The sequence below is a fragment of the Plecotus auritus genome (assembly GCF_963455305.1).
Source record: "Plecotus auritus genome assembly, chromosome: 2".
Lineage (NCBI taxonomy): Eukaryota > Metazoa > Chordata > Mammalia > Chiroptera > Vespertilionidae > Plecotus > Plecotus auritus.
In genome coordinates this window covers 169,579,310-169,596,334 of record NC_137771.1, presented here as the reverse complement: position 1 = coordinate 169,596,334, position 17,025 = coordinate 169,579,310, and the positions used below count along the sequence as shown (strand labels likewise).

Here is a 17,025-nt window from a genome sequence, read left to right as displayed (position 1 = left end):
TCAGGGACATAGAAAAGGAGTGGACTGACAATTCTCAGGGGGAAGGGGTGTGAGGGGTTCTGGAAGAGATTGGACAAAAATCTTACACCTATGGATGAAGACAGTGGCAAGGGGTAAGGGCATGGGGTGGGGTGGGGAATCAGGTGGAGGGGAGCTATAGGGAAAAAAAGAGAAACACCTGTAATAATCTGAAGAGTAAAGATTTATTTAAAAAATGGAGTTAATAATCAAGTTAACAATAGCAAGAATGACTTAAGTCTCATGCTCCTCACATGTGTCCCTCCCATACTTCTCTCCCTCTCCATACCAAACCCTCTATCTCTGGCCTTTAACATGGTTCTCACCTTTAGTCCCAAGGACGGTCTGTTTCTGAAAAAGCATTATAAAATACCAGTGCCCCGATGCACCGATTCGTGCACATTGAAAGAAAATTAATTAGAAGGAGGCCAGCCGGGCAGGACTGGGCGAGATGGGCCAGATATACCCTGGAGCCAACCTCTCGAGGTCCCTCCCCCCGGCTGCACCTGGGGCAGCACTGTGACTTGAAGGGCATTCGGTAGGTGGGTCCCTCGGCCTGGCATGTGGGCATTGAGCCAAAACCAGCTCTCCCACATCTACCGAGGGGTCCCAGATTGTGAGAGGGCAGTTCTCAGGTGACACACCCCGGAATCAGGCTCCCTCACCTCTGGTTCTGGAGTGCGTCACCTGAGAACCACCACTGCCAAGTCAACACAGCTCGGCAGCTCCGGCATTGAGCGCCTGCCCCCTGGTGGTCATTGCACATCATAGCTACCAATCGGATGGTCGGACAGTCAGATGGTCACTTAGCCTTTTACATACATAGAGAAAACATATGAAATGTGGGCTTCTGGTGCTGGCCAAGGTGAAGTCAGCTTGGGAGAGCCTTATCTCTCCAACTGATTACAATTAAAACAAATACAATATCTACTGACTGAGGATTGAGACGTAAGCAACAGCAGGCAGGTTGGAGAGGGGAGTCAAAACCTGAAGAGGCAACCTGTAAAGAAGGGAGTTTTGAAATTTTCCTCTTTTCTCTCCCAGCTTTGGAACTGCACAAGGAGAACAGGCAGCAAAACTCTCAGAGGATCCCTGCGTGAGGCCAGAGGATTGAGAATAGGGGCCCTGTGGGCTGAAGACTATGGCAGGAATCTTCCTTATTTTCCATATTTATTTTTTTAAATCCAGCCCTACCCACAAGGTGAGCCCAGTTGCAGAACTCCATAGTGGCACCACAGGGAGTTAAAGCTCTTAGAGACGTTCTGTATTTCTGTCCAGAAGATCCAGGGAAAGGGGCCCTTGTGGTCTGAAAAGTGTACATGGCTGGGTGTGGGAAATCCCTGTTATTTTTCTCTCTCTCTCTTCTCTCTCCCCACTTTGCCCAAGGACAACCCTGATCACACAAATTTATGCAGCAACATAACAGGCAACTTAAACTCCAAGAGAACACTGTCTCTCTGGGGAGAGGCCTAGAAAATGGGCTTCTGCCAGCCAAGAGTGTGGGGGAGTTCTGCTGAGGGGATAGCTGGAGAAGGTGGACCCCTGTCCTGTGACAAACGGGGATAAATCCTACGCCCACCCCGGAGCTGCACATGTGGGAGCCATCCCCAGAAGCACAGCAAAGGCTCTGAGAACTGAAGTGACATGGGAACGCTGCCCATAGAAAGTGAGACAGAACTATTAGGATGAACTTAACTGACTGCCTGCCTGCTAAAACAATTACCATTTTCCAGGAGATTTTTAACAAGACCCAAGTTTCACAATATAAAAATGAAAATAACCAGCCTATTATCCAAAACTGCTTGTCATACAAAGAACCAAGAAAATGTGAGCAGTTCTCAAGAATAAAGAAACTCAGTATAGATGCTTATGTCACGATGATCCAGATGTTGGACTTATAAAAGGCTTTAAAGTATCTACTATAAATATGCTCCCTGAGGTCAAAGTAAATATATTTGAATGAATGGAAATGATTTGGAAAGAATGGAAAAATAGGAGTCTCTGCAGAGAAATATAAATTATAAATTAAGAATTAAATGGACATTTTAGCACTTAAAAATACAATATCTGAAATTTTAAAGATTCATTGGATAGACTGAAGTGTAGACAGAGAAATGAATCTGTGAACTTGGAGGTAGATCAATAAAAATTATCCAATCAGAAGAACAGAGAAAAAAAAAGATTAAAAGGAAAAAACAAAACAAAAATAGATCCTCAGGGACTGGCAGGATACTAGCAAAAGGTTTAACATTCATGTTTTTGGAGCACCAGAGGAGATGAGAGACAAGTGCAGGAAAAGTATTTGAATAAATGACTGAAAAATTCCCAAATTTGATGGAAGACATACATATTGAGATTCAAGAAGCCTCAGAAAACTCCAAATAGGATAAAGCCAATCATATAACAGCAAATTTGACAGAGAAGTATTTGGTTGGTATTGTCTCTTTAAATGTGTCTATTTCCAAAAGCACAGGTCATACCATCCTTAGAAAATAGTAGCCTCATCACTACTTAAAGCCCTCTGTACAGATCATCTAACTTGGATTGCTTAATCTTCCGCTCAAGATTGTCAATCATGGTCAGTGTCTTGCATGCCCGAGTGCATGGAATATGATTTAATATCTCCTTTCTCACAAATAGGTTTTTTCATAAAAATCATCACTGTCATCTTTCACTTATCATTAAATAGTCATTTAACAACTAGAAGTAATTTCTTAATTTAATATTTTTTCTGAACCCCAAAAAAGAACAACAAAAAAGAATAAAATAAATATAGGAAAAATGAAAAGATATCTTTACTGAACCTTGTGTATTCTGAGCCTTGGGAATTCTGTCACTGTTGGAATTTCCATTAGCCCTTCTGTCAAATTCATCTGAAAATGCCTAGAAACACAAAGACAGTTTTGATTACTACAATCCTTAGTAGATGAATGAATTTGATTCATCACAGCTTTTGATCATGCATGCACAAATATTGATGAGAGAACAATTCTCAAAGTATTGTTATTATCATTTTATATTTTTAAAGTTATGAAAATACATATATTATTTCTACAAATGCATCCCATGAAAATTATCAAAGATGGGAACAAAGATATAAATACAAAAATATTCATTACAGTGCTATTTATTAAAATCAAGAAGAAAATAAAACAGTTTAAAATCCAGTACAGAAATAGTTAAATACACTTTAGTATATCCCTGTGTTAAAATATTTAGCAGCCAGTAGGAATTACATTTTCAAAGAGTAGTTACTGGAATAGGGAAGTACTCATTTTACATTATTAAATAAAAGAAGATTAACTTTAATTATATTATTGACACCACTTTGCAAAGTACATATGTATAGAAGACTAGAACAAAATATGATGAAGATAATTTATGCATTTTGCACTGTTCAAAATTTCTACAATGAATATATATTTCTTTCATATTCAGTAAGAGCAAATAAGTTGCCAGTTGTTAAAAATACAGTGTTAAGAGAAAGACAATCACAAGAACCTAGATACTTCAGTTTTTAACTTCTTAATTGTACCAGAAGAGAAATGGCTAGTGGAGTAGTGCATTTTGGAGCAAGAGGCTGTATTTTAGTCTTAGTGAACCTGTGAATTCCATTTCTTTGAGTTGGTAGAGGCACCCCAAAATCATCACATTTGTGTAAACAAGCAACAGAGGATTTTGTTGGTAAAAAACAAAAAGTACCAAGTAACATCTTGGCTGAAAGGCTGATATAATAAAGCGATAAGGACTGGAATAGACTATAGACTGAGGGTGTCAGACTCATAGACCTGCAGGGCCCAGGCAGGTAAGCTACAAGTGTAAAGGTGAAGTGATGTGACTCTGGAGAACTATACAGCATCTGCCATTCAGCCACAGCAAACTGTTCAGACAGAAACGCATATCCAATGTGTCAGAATGTCACAGTGGACATCTGGAGTGTTATGTGAAACCAGATGCCTGGTGCATGAAATTCGTGCACTCGGGGGGTCCTTCAACCAGGCCTGCACCCTCTCACAGTCCTGGAGCCCTTGCGGGATGTCTGTCTGACAGCTTGGGCCCGCTCCCTATGGGAGTGAGCCTAAGTCTGCAGTTGGAAATCCTTGGCGCTGATGCGGAGGCGGGAGAGGCTCCCACCACCACTGCTGTTCTCACCAGTCGTGAGCCTGGCTTCTGGCTGAGCGGCACTCCCCCTGTGGGAACACACTGGCCACCAGGGCGCAACTCCTGCATTGAGGGTCTGCCCCCTGGTGGTCAGTATGCGTCATAGCGATCGGTCTTTCTGCTGTTTGGTCAATTTGCATATTAGCCTTTTATTATATAGGATGTTTGATTTGAAAATATTAGCAACTGATTCAAACTAGACCAAATAAAACACATCTAGAGGCCATGTTCAGACCATGGGCTGCTGTTTTGTAACCTCTGTTACCTCTAAACATCTCAATAAGCTTGTTGTTGTTTTTGTGTGCAAATATAACCAAAGTTTAACTGTCTTTAAAAATCTTAAGCAACGAAGTGTCACAGCATGTATAGAGAATCAGTACTATTTCCAGTGGCAGTAAAGGTGTCTGTAAAGACTAATCCTTCTTCTGAATACTTGCATAGGAACCGAAGCCTTTAGTAAAGGAAACAGGATCTGGGGATGCACAGCAATAATTAAATTTGAAGGTCCAGGTAAATGTCATAGGACTCACTCCCCTATTCACCCACTGAAAAATGCTCAGCACTTTCTTTCTAATTTAGTTCATTTTATGTGTATAAACCTTAGCTCCCAGAGTAATTATGATGTACAGGAGGGGAACTATGTGCTACATACCCACCCCATGATGCACATCACTTTGTATAATGCAGGTCATAGGAGGGTTGTTCAAAAAGCATTTATTGACTATAAATTACTGTATTTATTCAGACCAAAAAAATGGACCATGTTATTTTGCTCAGGTGGTTTGGTTGTTTGAATAGAATTTAGATTGGAATTGTTTGCTTCAGAAGAACTTAAAGGTAGTATCTAGATCCAGAAAAAAATTAACAATGACTTAAAAATTCAAATGGTCCAATAATTCATGGACATCTCCTGGGTTGCTGGCCTTGATCTGTTCATTTAATCCTTGCACTACCATGGAACTTTTCAAACATTTAATGTCATTTACTCTATTGGACTCTAAGGACTTGGAGGCACTGATAATAGCCTCTTAACAAATGTCTCTTGTTCTATCATAATGTAGAGTCCAGTGGCTCACCTATAGCTTGTGTTCAGCAAAATGTGAGCTGGTCAATAGACTCTCTATGAGTGAAGATGGTCCTGTACTTCTGGTACCAACTCTCCTATTCCAGGAGGTAGGGGATGTGCTGAGTTCATTCTTACCACATCCTTCAGTTGTATTTCATCCTGACAATCTTCTATTTAGAGGACCACAACTGTGCTTTTATATTATGTATTAAAATTCCTGTGTTCATATGGAAGGAAATCCTATAGATTAAAAGAAGGTTAAGGACATGTCAACTCCATTGCAATATGGGCCTTATTTGGATTCTGATTAAAAAAACAGGCTGTAAAAACAAAACATTTATGAGACAGTTGGAAATTTGAACATTAACTTGATAATTGATGAAATAAAGGAATAATTGTCAATTTATTTTATGAGTGAAATAGTATTGTGGTGTTGTTACTTTTTTTTAAGTGAAGGGAAACCCTTTTTTAAAAAAATTACATTTTGTTTGACTTGAGAGAGAGAGAGTAAGTGAAACATTGATGAGAGAAAACATTGATTGGCTGCCTCCTACATACCCCCTAACGGAGATCGAGCCTACAACCCAGGCATGTGTGCTGACTGGGAAACAAACCTGTAACCTCTCGGTGCATGGGACAATGCTCAACCAATTGAGCCACACCAGCCAGGGACATGGTGTTGTTACTTTTTAAATTCCAAAGTCTAAAATAAATAAATGACTTGTTTATGGGTAAAATGTGTATCTGGATTTGCTTCAAAATAATACGGGGCCCGAGAGATTGACAACAATACAATCATATTAGGGGACTTTAATACACCACTGACATCACTGGATAAATCCTCTAGACAAAAAATCAGCAAAGATACAACAATCCTAAATGACTCACTAGATCTGATGGACTTAATTGTCATCTTCAGAACATTTCACCACAAAGCTGCAGAATATACGTTCTCCAGTGCACATGGGACATTTTCAAAAATAGACCACATACTGGGCCACAAGAAAAGTCTCCCCAAATTCAAGAAGATTGAAATCATACCAAGCATCTTTTCAGACCACAATGGCATAATATTAGAAATAAACTACAATAAAAACAATCCAAAACACTCAAACACTTGGAAGCTGAATAACATGTTTTTAAATATTGATTGGGTTACCAATGAGATCAAAGAAGAAATTAAAAACATCCTGGAAACTAATGACAATAAAAATACAACAATCCAAAACCTATGGGACACAATGAAAACAGTCCTGAGAGGGAAGTTTATAGCTCTACAGGCCTACCTCAAAAAACAAGAAAAAATGGTAGTAAATCATCTAACGCTACAACTCAAAGAATTAGAAAGAGAGCAACAAGAAAAGCCCAGAGTGAGCAGAAGGAAGGAGATAATATAGAGCAAAAATAAAAATGACATAGAGACCAAAAAAACAATTCAAAAGATCAATGAACCAAGAGCTGGTTCTTTGAAAGGATAAACAAGATTGATGGACCTCTAGCCAGGCTCACCAAGAAGCAAAGAGAGAGGACTCAAATAAACAAAATCAGAAATGATAGAGACGAAGTAACAAAAGGCCCCACAGAGATACAAAGGATTGTTAAAAAATATTATGAACAACACTATTCCAACAAACTAGACAACCTGGAGGAAATGGACATATTCCTAGAAAAATACAACCTTCCAAAACTCAATCAGGAAGATTCTAAAAATCTCAATAGGCCGATAACTATGGAAGAAATTGAGCAGTCAAAAAGCTTCCAGTAAACAAAAGCCCTGAGCCAGACGGCTTCATAGAGAGTTATACCAAACATTCAAGGAAGAACTAAAACCTATCATCCTCAGACTATTCCAGAAAATTCAAGAGGAAGGAACACTTCCAAACTCATTCTATGAAGCCAGCATCACCCTAATACCAAAACCAGATAAAGACAACACAATGAAAGAGAATTATAGGCCAATATCCCTCATGAACATAGATGCCAAAATCCTCAACAAAATTCTAGCAAATCCCATCCAACAGTACATCAGAACGATTATACACCATGACCAAACAGGATTTATTCCAGGGATGCAAGGATGGTATAATATCCACATATCTATAAACATGATACATCACATAAACAAATTGAGGAAGAAAAATGACATAGTCATATCAATTGATGCAGAAAAAGCATTTGACAAAATCCAACACCCTTTCTTGATAAAAACTCTCAGCAAGGTGAGAATAGAAGGATCATACCTCAACATAATAAAAGCCATATATGACAAACACACAGCCAGCATCACACTCAATGGACAAAAACTAAAACCATTTCCCCTAAGAACAGGAACAAGACAGGGATGCCCACTTTCACCACTCCTGTTCAACATAGTACTGGAAGTACTAGCCATTCCTATCAGTCAAGAAGAAGAAATAAAAGGCATCCAAATTGGAAAAGAAGAAGTAAAACTGTCCTTATTTGCAGATGACATGATACTGTACATAGAAAACCCTAAAGACTCCATCAAAAAAATTATTAGACTTAATAAATGAATTCAGCAATGTAGCAGGATACAAAATTAACGCCAAGAAATCTATGGCATTTCTATACACCAATAGTGAACTTACAGAAAGAGAGACTAAAAAAGCAATCCCATTTACCATTGTACCAAAAAAATTAAGATACCTAGGAATAAACTTAACTAAAAAGGTAAAAGACCTATATGCAAAAAAATACAGGACTGAAAAAAGAGATAGAGGAAGATATAAACAGATGGAAGAACATACCGTGTTCATGGATTGGTAGAATCAATATCATTAAAATGTCCATACTACCCAAAGCAGTCTATAGATTCAATGCAATCCCCATTAAAATACCAACGGCATGTTTCACAGACCTAGAACGAACTCTCCAAAAATTCATCTGGAATAAAAAAAGACCCTGAATAGCTTCAGCAATCCTGAGAAAGAAGAACAAAGTAGGTGGAATCTCAATACCAGATATCAAGCTGTATTACAAAGCCACTGTTCTCAAAACAACCTGGTACTGGCACAAGAACAGATATATAGACCAATGGAATAGAATAGAGAACCCAGAAATTGACCCAAACCACTATGCCCAATTAATATTCGACAAAGGAGGCAGGAACATACAATTGAGTCAAGACAGTCTCTTCAATAAATGGTATTGGGAAAATTGGACAGATACATGCAAAAAAATGAAACTAGACCACCAACTTACACCATACACAAAAGTAAACTCAAAATGGATAATGGACTTAAACATAAGACAGGAAACCATAAGAATACAGAGGAATCCACAGGCAGAGAAATCTCAGACATATGCCAAAGGAACTTTTTACTGATACTGCTCCTAGGACAATGGAAAATAAAGAGAACATAAACAAATGGGACTACATCAAAATAAAAAGCTTTTGCACAGCAAAAGAAACCTTTAACAAAACAACAGGAAGGACCGCTACATGGGAGAACATATTTGCCAATGTTATCACTGATAAGGGTTTAATCTCCAACATTAAAAGGGAACTCATACAACTCAACAAAAGGAAGATAAACAATCCAATCAAGAAATGGGCAACAGACCTAAATAGAAACTTTTCGAAAGAACACAGAAGGAATGTCAAGAAACATATGAAAACATGCTCAAAGTCACTAATTATCCGAGAGATGCAAATCAAAACGACAATGTGGTACCATCTCACACCTGTCAGAATGGCTATCATCAACAAATCAATAAACGACAAATGTTGGCGAGGATGCAGAGAAAAAGGAACCCTCGTGCACTGCTGGTGGGAATGCAGACTGGTGCAGCCACTGTGGAGAACAATATGGAGTTGCCTCAAAAAACTAAAAATGGAACTCCCATTTGATCCAGTAATACCACGTCTAGGAATATATCCCAAGAAGCTAGCAACATCAATCAGAAAGGATATATGCACCCCTATGTTCATAGCAGCACAATTTACCATAGCTAAGATTTGGAAACAGCCTAAGTGCCCATCAGCTGATGAGTGGATTAAAATACTGTGGTACATCTACACAATGGAATACTATGCTGTGCTAAAAAAGAAGGAATTCCTACCATTTGCAACAACATGAATGGAACTGGAGAGCATTATGCTAAGTGAAATAAGCCAGTCAGAGAAAGATAAATATCACATGATCTCATCTATGGGAAATAATGAACAACATAAACTAATGAACAAAACAGATCCAGAGACAGGGAAGCATCGATTAGACTGTCAAACCTCAGAGGGAAGGTAGGGGAGGGTGGGGGTAAGGAGGAGAGATAAACCAAAGGACTTGTATGCATGCATATAAGCCTAACTGGTGGACACAGACAACAGGGGGGTGAGGGCATGAATGGGGGGGAGGTAATGGGGGTTGACGACAAATATGTAATACCTTAACCAATAAAGAAATTAAAATGCAAAAAAAAAAATAATGATAAGGCAGAGTGGCTTAGTTGGAGTGTCGTCTATACACCAGAAGGTTGTAGGTTGGGCACATACTTAGGTTTGGTTTCAGGTTCGATTCCTAGTAGGTGTGTGTATGATGTTTCTTTCTCACATTGATGTCTCTCTCTCTCTCTCTTTCTCTCTCTCTCTCTTCTTTCTCTTTCTCCCTCTCTCTCTAAAAACAAAAATTAATAAAAAGATTCTCAGGTGACAATTAAAAATAAATAAATAATTTTAAAAATAATATGGAAAGAAAGGCATAAATGGAGATAGAGATAAAACATATTAGCCATAGGTTGATAATTGTGAAGATGAGTGATGGCTATAAGGGAGTTTATTACACTATTTTGTTTATGTTTCTACATGTTTGAAATTTTCCTAAATAAGAAGCTAAATTTTTTTCTATATTCCTAACTTTGCTTGAAAATTGCCATGCTGCAACTAGTCTACAGTGCTCTTTTACTTTCCTGCATGGGAAATACATAAAAGAAACAACCTGTTCAACCAAGAAGACATTGGATACCGTTAGGGCTCAGTTGACAAAATAACCAGAAATGAGTGAAGCTGTACCTGAATATTCCCGTGATCACTCGGGTGCAGCAGAAAGCAAACCTCTTGTAAAAGTGTTGGTTGATTGTTGCTACTAAATTTGAACACTTCCGAAATGATCAACTCAGCAAAAACAGTCTTAGGAAACCCCAAATTGCCTGTTCCTATGCCTAGAAACGTAATTGAGTTTAAGCGCATGTTCTCAACGATTTCCAAACATTTTCTGATTATGTCTTGCATGATCTGAAAAGTACAAAGCACATCATTATACATTTTTTTTTTTTTGCCTAGAAATGGGAGTTAGGACCAAAAAAAGAGAATTTAGCAACTTTGACTGTGATCTCTCTCTACTCCTTTTTGCTTTCAAAAAAAGGCAGGCTAAGGGCAGTCAGAAAGGGAAGGAAAAACACAGGAAAAGAAAAAGAGAATGTAAGAAACCCTTCAAAAAGATTCACATGCACCCAGCAATGAAGGAAAGAAGCAAAGCAACTACTGTTCTAATCCCTCATGCTCTTCCATTCTTCATGCCCTCACCTTGCCTTCGTCACTAAAGATGTGCTATCTTCGGCCAGCCAATGTGGCTCAGTGGTTGAGCATCGACCTATGAACCAGGAGGTCATGGTTCAATTCCTGGTCAAGGCACATGCCTGGGTTGCAGGCTCAACCCCCAGTAGGAGGTCGTACAGGAGGCAGCCGATCAATGATTCTCTCTCATCATTGATGTTTCTATCATTATCTCCCTCTCCCTTCCTCTCTGAAATCAATTTTTTTAAAAAGATGTGCTATCTTCAATAACTCTTCCCTGTCTTCAATAACTAGTTTTCAGGAGCAGTCAGCTACACTAAAAGAAAGGGCCATAATGATGGAACCTGCCAAGAATGTGAAATTATTACAGAAGAGAAATAGACAGGGTGCAATCTACATTTTATTGAAAGGAGAACAAAAAGGTACTCAATTTCCCGAGGAATTTAAAACCAGGCCTCACCTTGTATGAAGATGTATCGCCATCTTTCCAGCTTGGAACCACCACATGAAGCACTTGATAGGACACACACTGACCAGTGGTTTGAAGAACCGTGCCCACATCAACAGCTATCCCTTGTGCAGCTTCGTTCAATTCCTCTTGGAGAGTAGGCCCAGCTTTTGCCAAGAGGGCCTGAGAAAGGGGCCCACTATTAAGGTTGAGATCCCGAGGAATGAAGTTGACAACAACATCATCCTAAAGACAAAACCAACAATTTGTTTCAAATTCTAACAAAAAGCATTCATCAAGGATTACTGTATTTGAGCCACTGGACTTGGCACAATGGGGACAACTAAAGATGACTCTTTTCAGAGACAAATACCACCCAAGACAATGTGTTATTAGATACTTATTTAAGTTACACTCCAGGACAAAAGAGAGCTGTCAAAAAAGTGTGATCACTGAAGGAGCCAGAGGAAGTGCCATCGGTGGCCAGTGAGGACCCCTGCGTGATGTGTGCCCTTTGGGAATAGTTGAAGCAGACAGGGAGAGACGGGGAAATCATTCAGAAGGGGGAACACATGCATGGTGGGTGTGAGCTGCTGAGCTGATAGACAGCTTGTGCAGCAAAATGGTGCAAGCCAGGCTGGCAATGTTACCGTGGGGGTAGACTGCAGAGGACCTCAAGTGCCAGGCCATCTGGACTTCCCGACAGACAGTGAGAAGCTATGGAAGCGTTTCCAGCAGGACATGTGAGTGGATTAATCAGCTAGAGTAAGACATGAAGAGAAAAGAGAAGAGAAGAGAAGAGAAGAGAAGAGAAGAGAAGAGAAGAGAAGAGAAGAGAAGAGAAGAGAAGAGAAGAGAAGAGAAGAGAAGAGAAGAGAAGAGAAGGCATGTGACTAAGTCCTTTTCAAAGCTGTCCTGCATGGGTCACGGATGAGCAACACACGGCAGGTACTGTGGCATGGGAACTCAAATATCTATGGGGAAAAAAGGAATGGAAGGAATATCTTATTATTTAGTGTTCAAGATGGAAAAGGAATGGAACTATCCCATTACTGACTCGAAATCAAAGAGTTTCTTGTGTATGTATTTGTTGTTGTTGTTTTTATGAGAAATAAAATTATTTTATAATATTTTTGAAATAGTGCCTGAACAAATTCCAATCATGCCTCTACCATTTGTTAGCTGTGAGAGTTGGGCAAATTACTAAGCCCCTCTAAGTCTCATTCCTTCATCTCTTTGAGAAGAATACTAATCCTGGAATCTACCTCATGGCATTGAATGAGAAAATGCAAGCCAAGCACTTAGCATACTGCCTGGCACATACTAAATGATCAGTGTTAGCAATTATTCTTGTAATTATCATTTAAGCTTATTATATAAGTATGATGACCCACAGAATGAAAAAAAAATATTTGCAAATCATAATCTGGTAAGGGACCTGTATCCCAAATACATAAAGAACTCTTAAAATTCAGTAATAAAAAGAGAACCCAATTGCCCTAGCTGGTTTGGCTCAGTGGACAGAGTGTCAGCCTGTGGACTGAAGGGTCCCAGGTTCGATTCCAGTCAAGGGCACATGCCCGGGTTGCAGGCTCCATCCCCAGCAGAGGGTGTGCAGGAGGCAGCCCATCAAGGATTTTCTCTCATCATTGATGTTTCTATCTCTCTCCCTCTCCCCTCCTGTCTGAAATCAATAAAAATATATTTTTTTAAAAAGATAACCCAATTTAAAAGAGGACAAAGGATCTGAGTAGATATTTCTCTGAAGAAGATAGGCAAATGGCCTTCCCTAGGAATCTCTTCCCCAGGCCTGCCCACAATCCTCAAAGGAAGGAAGGAACATCTGGCACAGCAGGGGCTTCCAGGGCTATTTCCATTACTTAGAGCTTGTGTTGAAAAGGCTGTTAAAAACGTTTTTAAAAAACACACCACCCCCTTGGCAGACCTACAATAATAGTCCCCACATAATACTCAGACCACTTCCAGGTGCAGTTTGGACTTTCCTTCCCACAGTTTCTTACTGGTGCTGGGTGCTTATTGGCCCTCAGACTCAGGTCTCCAGGCTCAACCTGGTTCAGCTCCATTGACAAGATTCCTGTCTTCTGTCCCCACTATACACGCTAATTTTCTATATCTGCTATCAGTAAATTTGATAGGAAAGTAACCTCAGATTTGCCAAAATATGACAGGAACGAAGGCCCTGAGAAAGTATAGAGAGCCTTGTAATTGTAAGCTATTATTGTGGATTTTCACATTTACTGGGAACCTGGTGATCTGAATACACTTCCAGTTCCCACACATAACTGGCCACTCCCTATCAGGAAATGCTGTGGTGAAGTAGCCCAATTTTCTAAGAAAACTTATTTCCAGGTCAGGATGGAGAGCAGGGGATTCTCTCCCTAATTCTCCCTTGATCCTAATCTTCCTTTGGCAACAGACTCCCTGGAGTTGCAGCACCTACTGGGTGTTCTGTAAAAAGGGACACTCACCATAGCATCCTGCACATCTCCTTTCACCAACAGGATCCTCAGACCGCCTGGGCATAGCAGCATTTGTCTGTTTCCATCATCATTTCTCGGGCCCGGCTGGACTCCTGCTGGTACACTGGGTAGGGAAGCAGTATCAGGCTTGTTATCTTTAAATACAGTTTTCACAGTTTCAGCAAAGGCCTCAACAGTCTTCACAGCTAAATCCACAAGGTAAACCTCTTTCAAGGTGCATCCAGCCGAGTTATACTGGAAGGTTTCCTTGATGGCCAAAACAATGGTCTCCACACACTGGGATAAGGGAAAGCCACTGTCTCCAGAACTAATAGCAGGGATGGCTATGGATTGGTACTGGAAATTATCAGCCAAATGGAGACTTCTTTTCACAGCATTCTTTAACTGTAACACACACCCCAGAACATCATTGCTGTCCCACTTGGGTCCTACTGCGTGGATCACCTGGTGGTATGGGAGCTTTCCTGGTTTCGAGATGGTGGCATGGCCAGTTGGGATCTTACCCTTTTTCTTCACTATCCGGTCACAGTCTGCTTGGAGCTCAGGGCCAGCTGCCTTTGAAAGAGCAGCAGCCAGGCCCCCACTGAGACGGAGGTCCTCATTTGCGGCATTCACAACCACTTCAACAGGAAACCGTGTCAAGTCACCTTGCTGTACAATCAGTGAGACTCCAGGGGCCAATTCTGTCCGACAGGAGCACTTCTGCCCATCACTGCCACCTCCCTCCTTGTTTTCTTCATTCTGCAGTAGTTCTACAAAACAACCATATAACCGTACCTCACGTTTATAATACCATGGTTTATCCCGGAAGGACTGGCTGGCTCCTGGCTTATCAATACTGATGCTTTTAACACAAACTGAATCCCTGGCTTGCTTGAGGATGTTCATTCCCTCTAGGACTTCGGCCTTTGAGCCAGTTAGTAAAATGCCTTTTGGTTTGTTCCTAGAATTGAAATCTACCTGAACATTTAGCTTGTTCATCTTTATCTTTTGCAAAAACAGCTTCTTCTCTGCCTTCAAATAATCAATAACTAAGGGAGGCTTTACTTCAAGGAATCTCTCTATTTTCATGTTTTTTTCCACAAAGTCAAATAGGAAGTTATAGATTTCATTTACTTCTCTCACGCAGCCTGCAATAATGACCTCAGCTGTGGTTCCTGAAGTTAACTCATTGATCGTTACAGTCTTTGAGGAGGAATTATGTTTCTTAGGCAAATTGTTAGTGATGGTTTTCCATCTCTTGCTGTTAATAACTTCCCTGTCCTCAATGACTATGCGCTTATAACTTAAGGCACTGACCATTTGCTTTTCAGCTTCTAATAGGACTTCAGAAGAACAGCCGGTTAAGAAAACAGTTGTGCCCTCTAGCTCATAAACGGCAAGAATTTTCTGCGCTATCAAAAGAGACTTGGAGAGATCTGAACAGTCGACCTGTTGCAAAAACTGGAAAACCTCAGGGGGAAGCTGAATGCTTTTCTGAACCATGGTGTACATCTTTTCCTGGACTTCACACTTTGCTTTATACACATCTATAGCGAGTCCTTTAAAGCACATGTGTTGGGTGGCTTTGTCATAAAAAATCTCCATCTCTGGGTACTTCTTGCGGAGACGCTCCTGTATACCGCTGTGGCACAGAAGAGAATACTTTCTTGGAGAAATGGCCACTTTCTCCTTCAGACTTTGCTCTTCTCTTTTAATTTTTTGAGTGGCGTTTTCTATTAATTCCTTGATTTGTGGCTCAATGTTTTGTACATCCTCTGATTTCCCCACTAAGGTTACAATCCCCATATCTGTATCAAACTCAATCAAAATTCTTTCATCTTCTAAGTCATTTTTCATGATGTCCCACACTGCTGGATCCACTTTAAATGGGGTAACTTTAAATCTAGACCTGATGCCGAAGAAGGCTGTGGAAGCATCTTTCTTCCAGTTCTTGATTCTTTTTCTTCCTTGATTGACTAAGGTGGCTGCAGGTCTGATGGTAACTTCACCATTGAGTGGGGACCATGTTAGCTCACAGTGAGAACGTCTCACTTCTTCATTTATCTCCTCAATCAGATGATTCCTTTTGTGTAAGAACTTCCATAAAGAAAGGTCCAAAGATTCTTTAAATGGCGCTGGAAGCTTGATCAGAGGCTTCTCCTTTCCGTACAAAGCTGTGCCCAAAGAGGTATAGTATGGGAACATGGAGAGCGGCATATTATTGAGGCCAAGCTTCTTGGTCATGATGGTGTCTAACACTTAAAAAGAAATAAATAAAATAAAATAATCCCAGGGTAATATGTTTCAAATGAAAACAAACAAACAAAACTCTCCTGTCAGGGGGTGGAGGGGGAATCCTAGTGTCTATAGAACTTTGCTGTTACAACATAGTATTAAAAGGACAGCTCTACTCTCAAAGTGCTCAAATATAAATTCATATGTATTAACACTGCACAGGTATCCCTTGTGTAATGGAGTAATTACTTTCTGGCCAAGATCACTGTATGGTGAAATTATGTTATGTAAATTCTGTTTTCTGTTTTTGTGGTAACAATGATATATCAAAACCAGGTTAAGAAATAGATATGACTTTGGTCACCAGCATGGGGATACTGTTTGCGCCAATGTAAAGAATATTCTGGTGCTTAAAGCCAACCTTGTCTAAGAATCATGCTATGTGCTGTTTCTTGTGCCTCTCACAATTTTAGGCTTCATAGATGACTTAGATTCCATTATCACTTCTAAGGGGAGGAGCATAATAATAATTATCATAGCTTACTAAGTGTCAGACACTATTCTAAGTGCTTTATAAATATTTAATTAATTTAATCCTCATGATAACCCTTTGAGATAGAGACACTATTATTATCATCACTATTTACAAATGATAAAATTCAGGCTAATAAAAATTAGATAACTCCAATAGGGTCCTGTAGACTGTAAATGTCTGAGCTAAGATTCCAATCAGTGTCTGTTTGGCCCCAAAGCCCACACTCTTGCCCTTCTACCAGGGGTTCCAAACCAAGGTCATCCTCGAAGTCATCAGAGCCCAGCCCAGAGACTGATTCAGCAAGTCCTGCACCTCCCCCATCCCTGCTATAATCAGTCTCTTGCCACTTTTACTGGGACACTCGGTAGGATGGTATATGGGCATGTGTGTGTGTTGGGTGGGAGGATACTCATGTCCCCAAAACTCATTTTGTGGTAGTTATTAGACAGGTACAAGGAGTCTAAGAAGGAAGGGAATTAGAAAGAATTCCAGTAACGATTTGGATTAAAATAGCATCCTTGTGGAAATATGCTAAAAATAACTTCA

At 39.9% G+C, this 17,025-nt stretch overlaps 1 protein-coding gene across 1 annotated transcript in view; it reads right to left on the bottom strand.

Moving 5' to 3' along the window:
- LOC308243050 (protein mono-ADP-ribosyltransferase PARP14-like) overlaps positions 1-17,025 on the bottom strand; it is a 76,592-nt gene that overhangs the window by 39,194 nt on the left and 20,373 nt on the right. Inside the window, exons 6-9 of the mRNA XM_080658112.1 lie at positions 13,716-15,967; positions 11,239-11,472; positions 10,275-10,496; positions 2,823-2,901 (exon numbers count right to left, since the gene is read on the bottom strand). Of these exons, the coding sequence (XP_080514238.1) occupies positions 2,823-2,901; positions 10,275-10,496; positions 11,239-11,472; positions 13,716-15,967 (2,787 nt within the window). The remainder of the gene's footprint in view (positions 1-2,822; positions 2,902-10,274; positions 10,497-11,238; positions 11,473-13,715; positions 15,968-17,025) is intronic.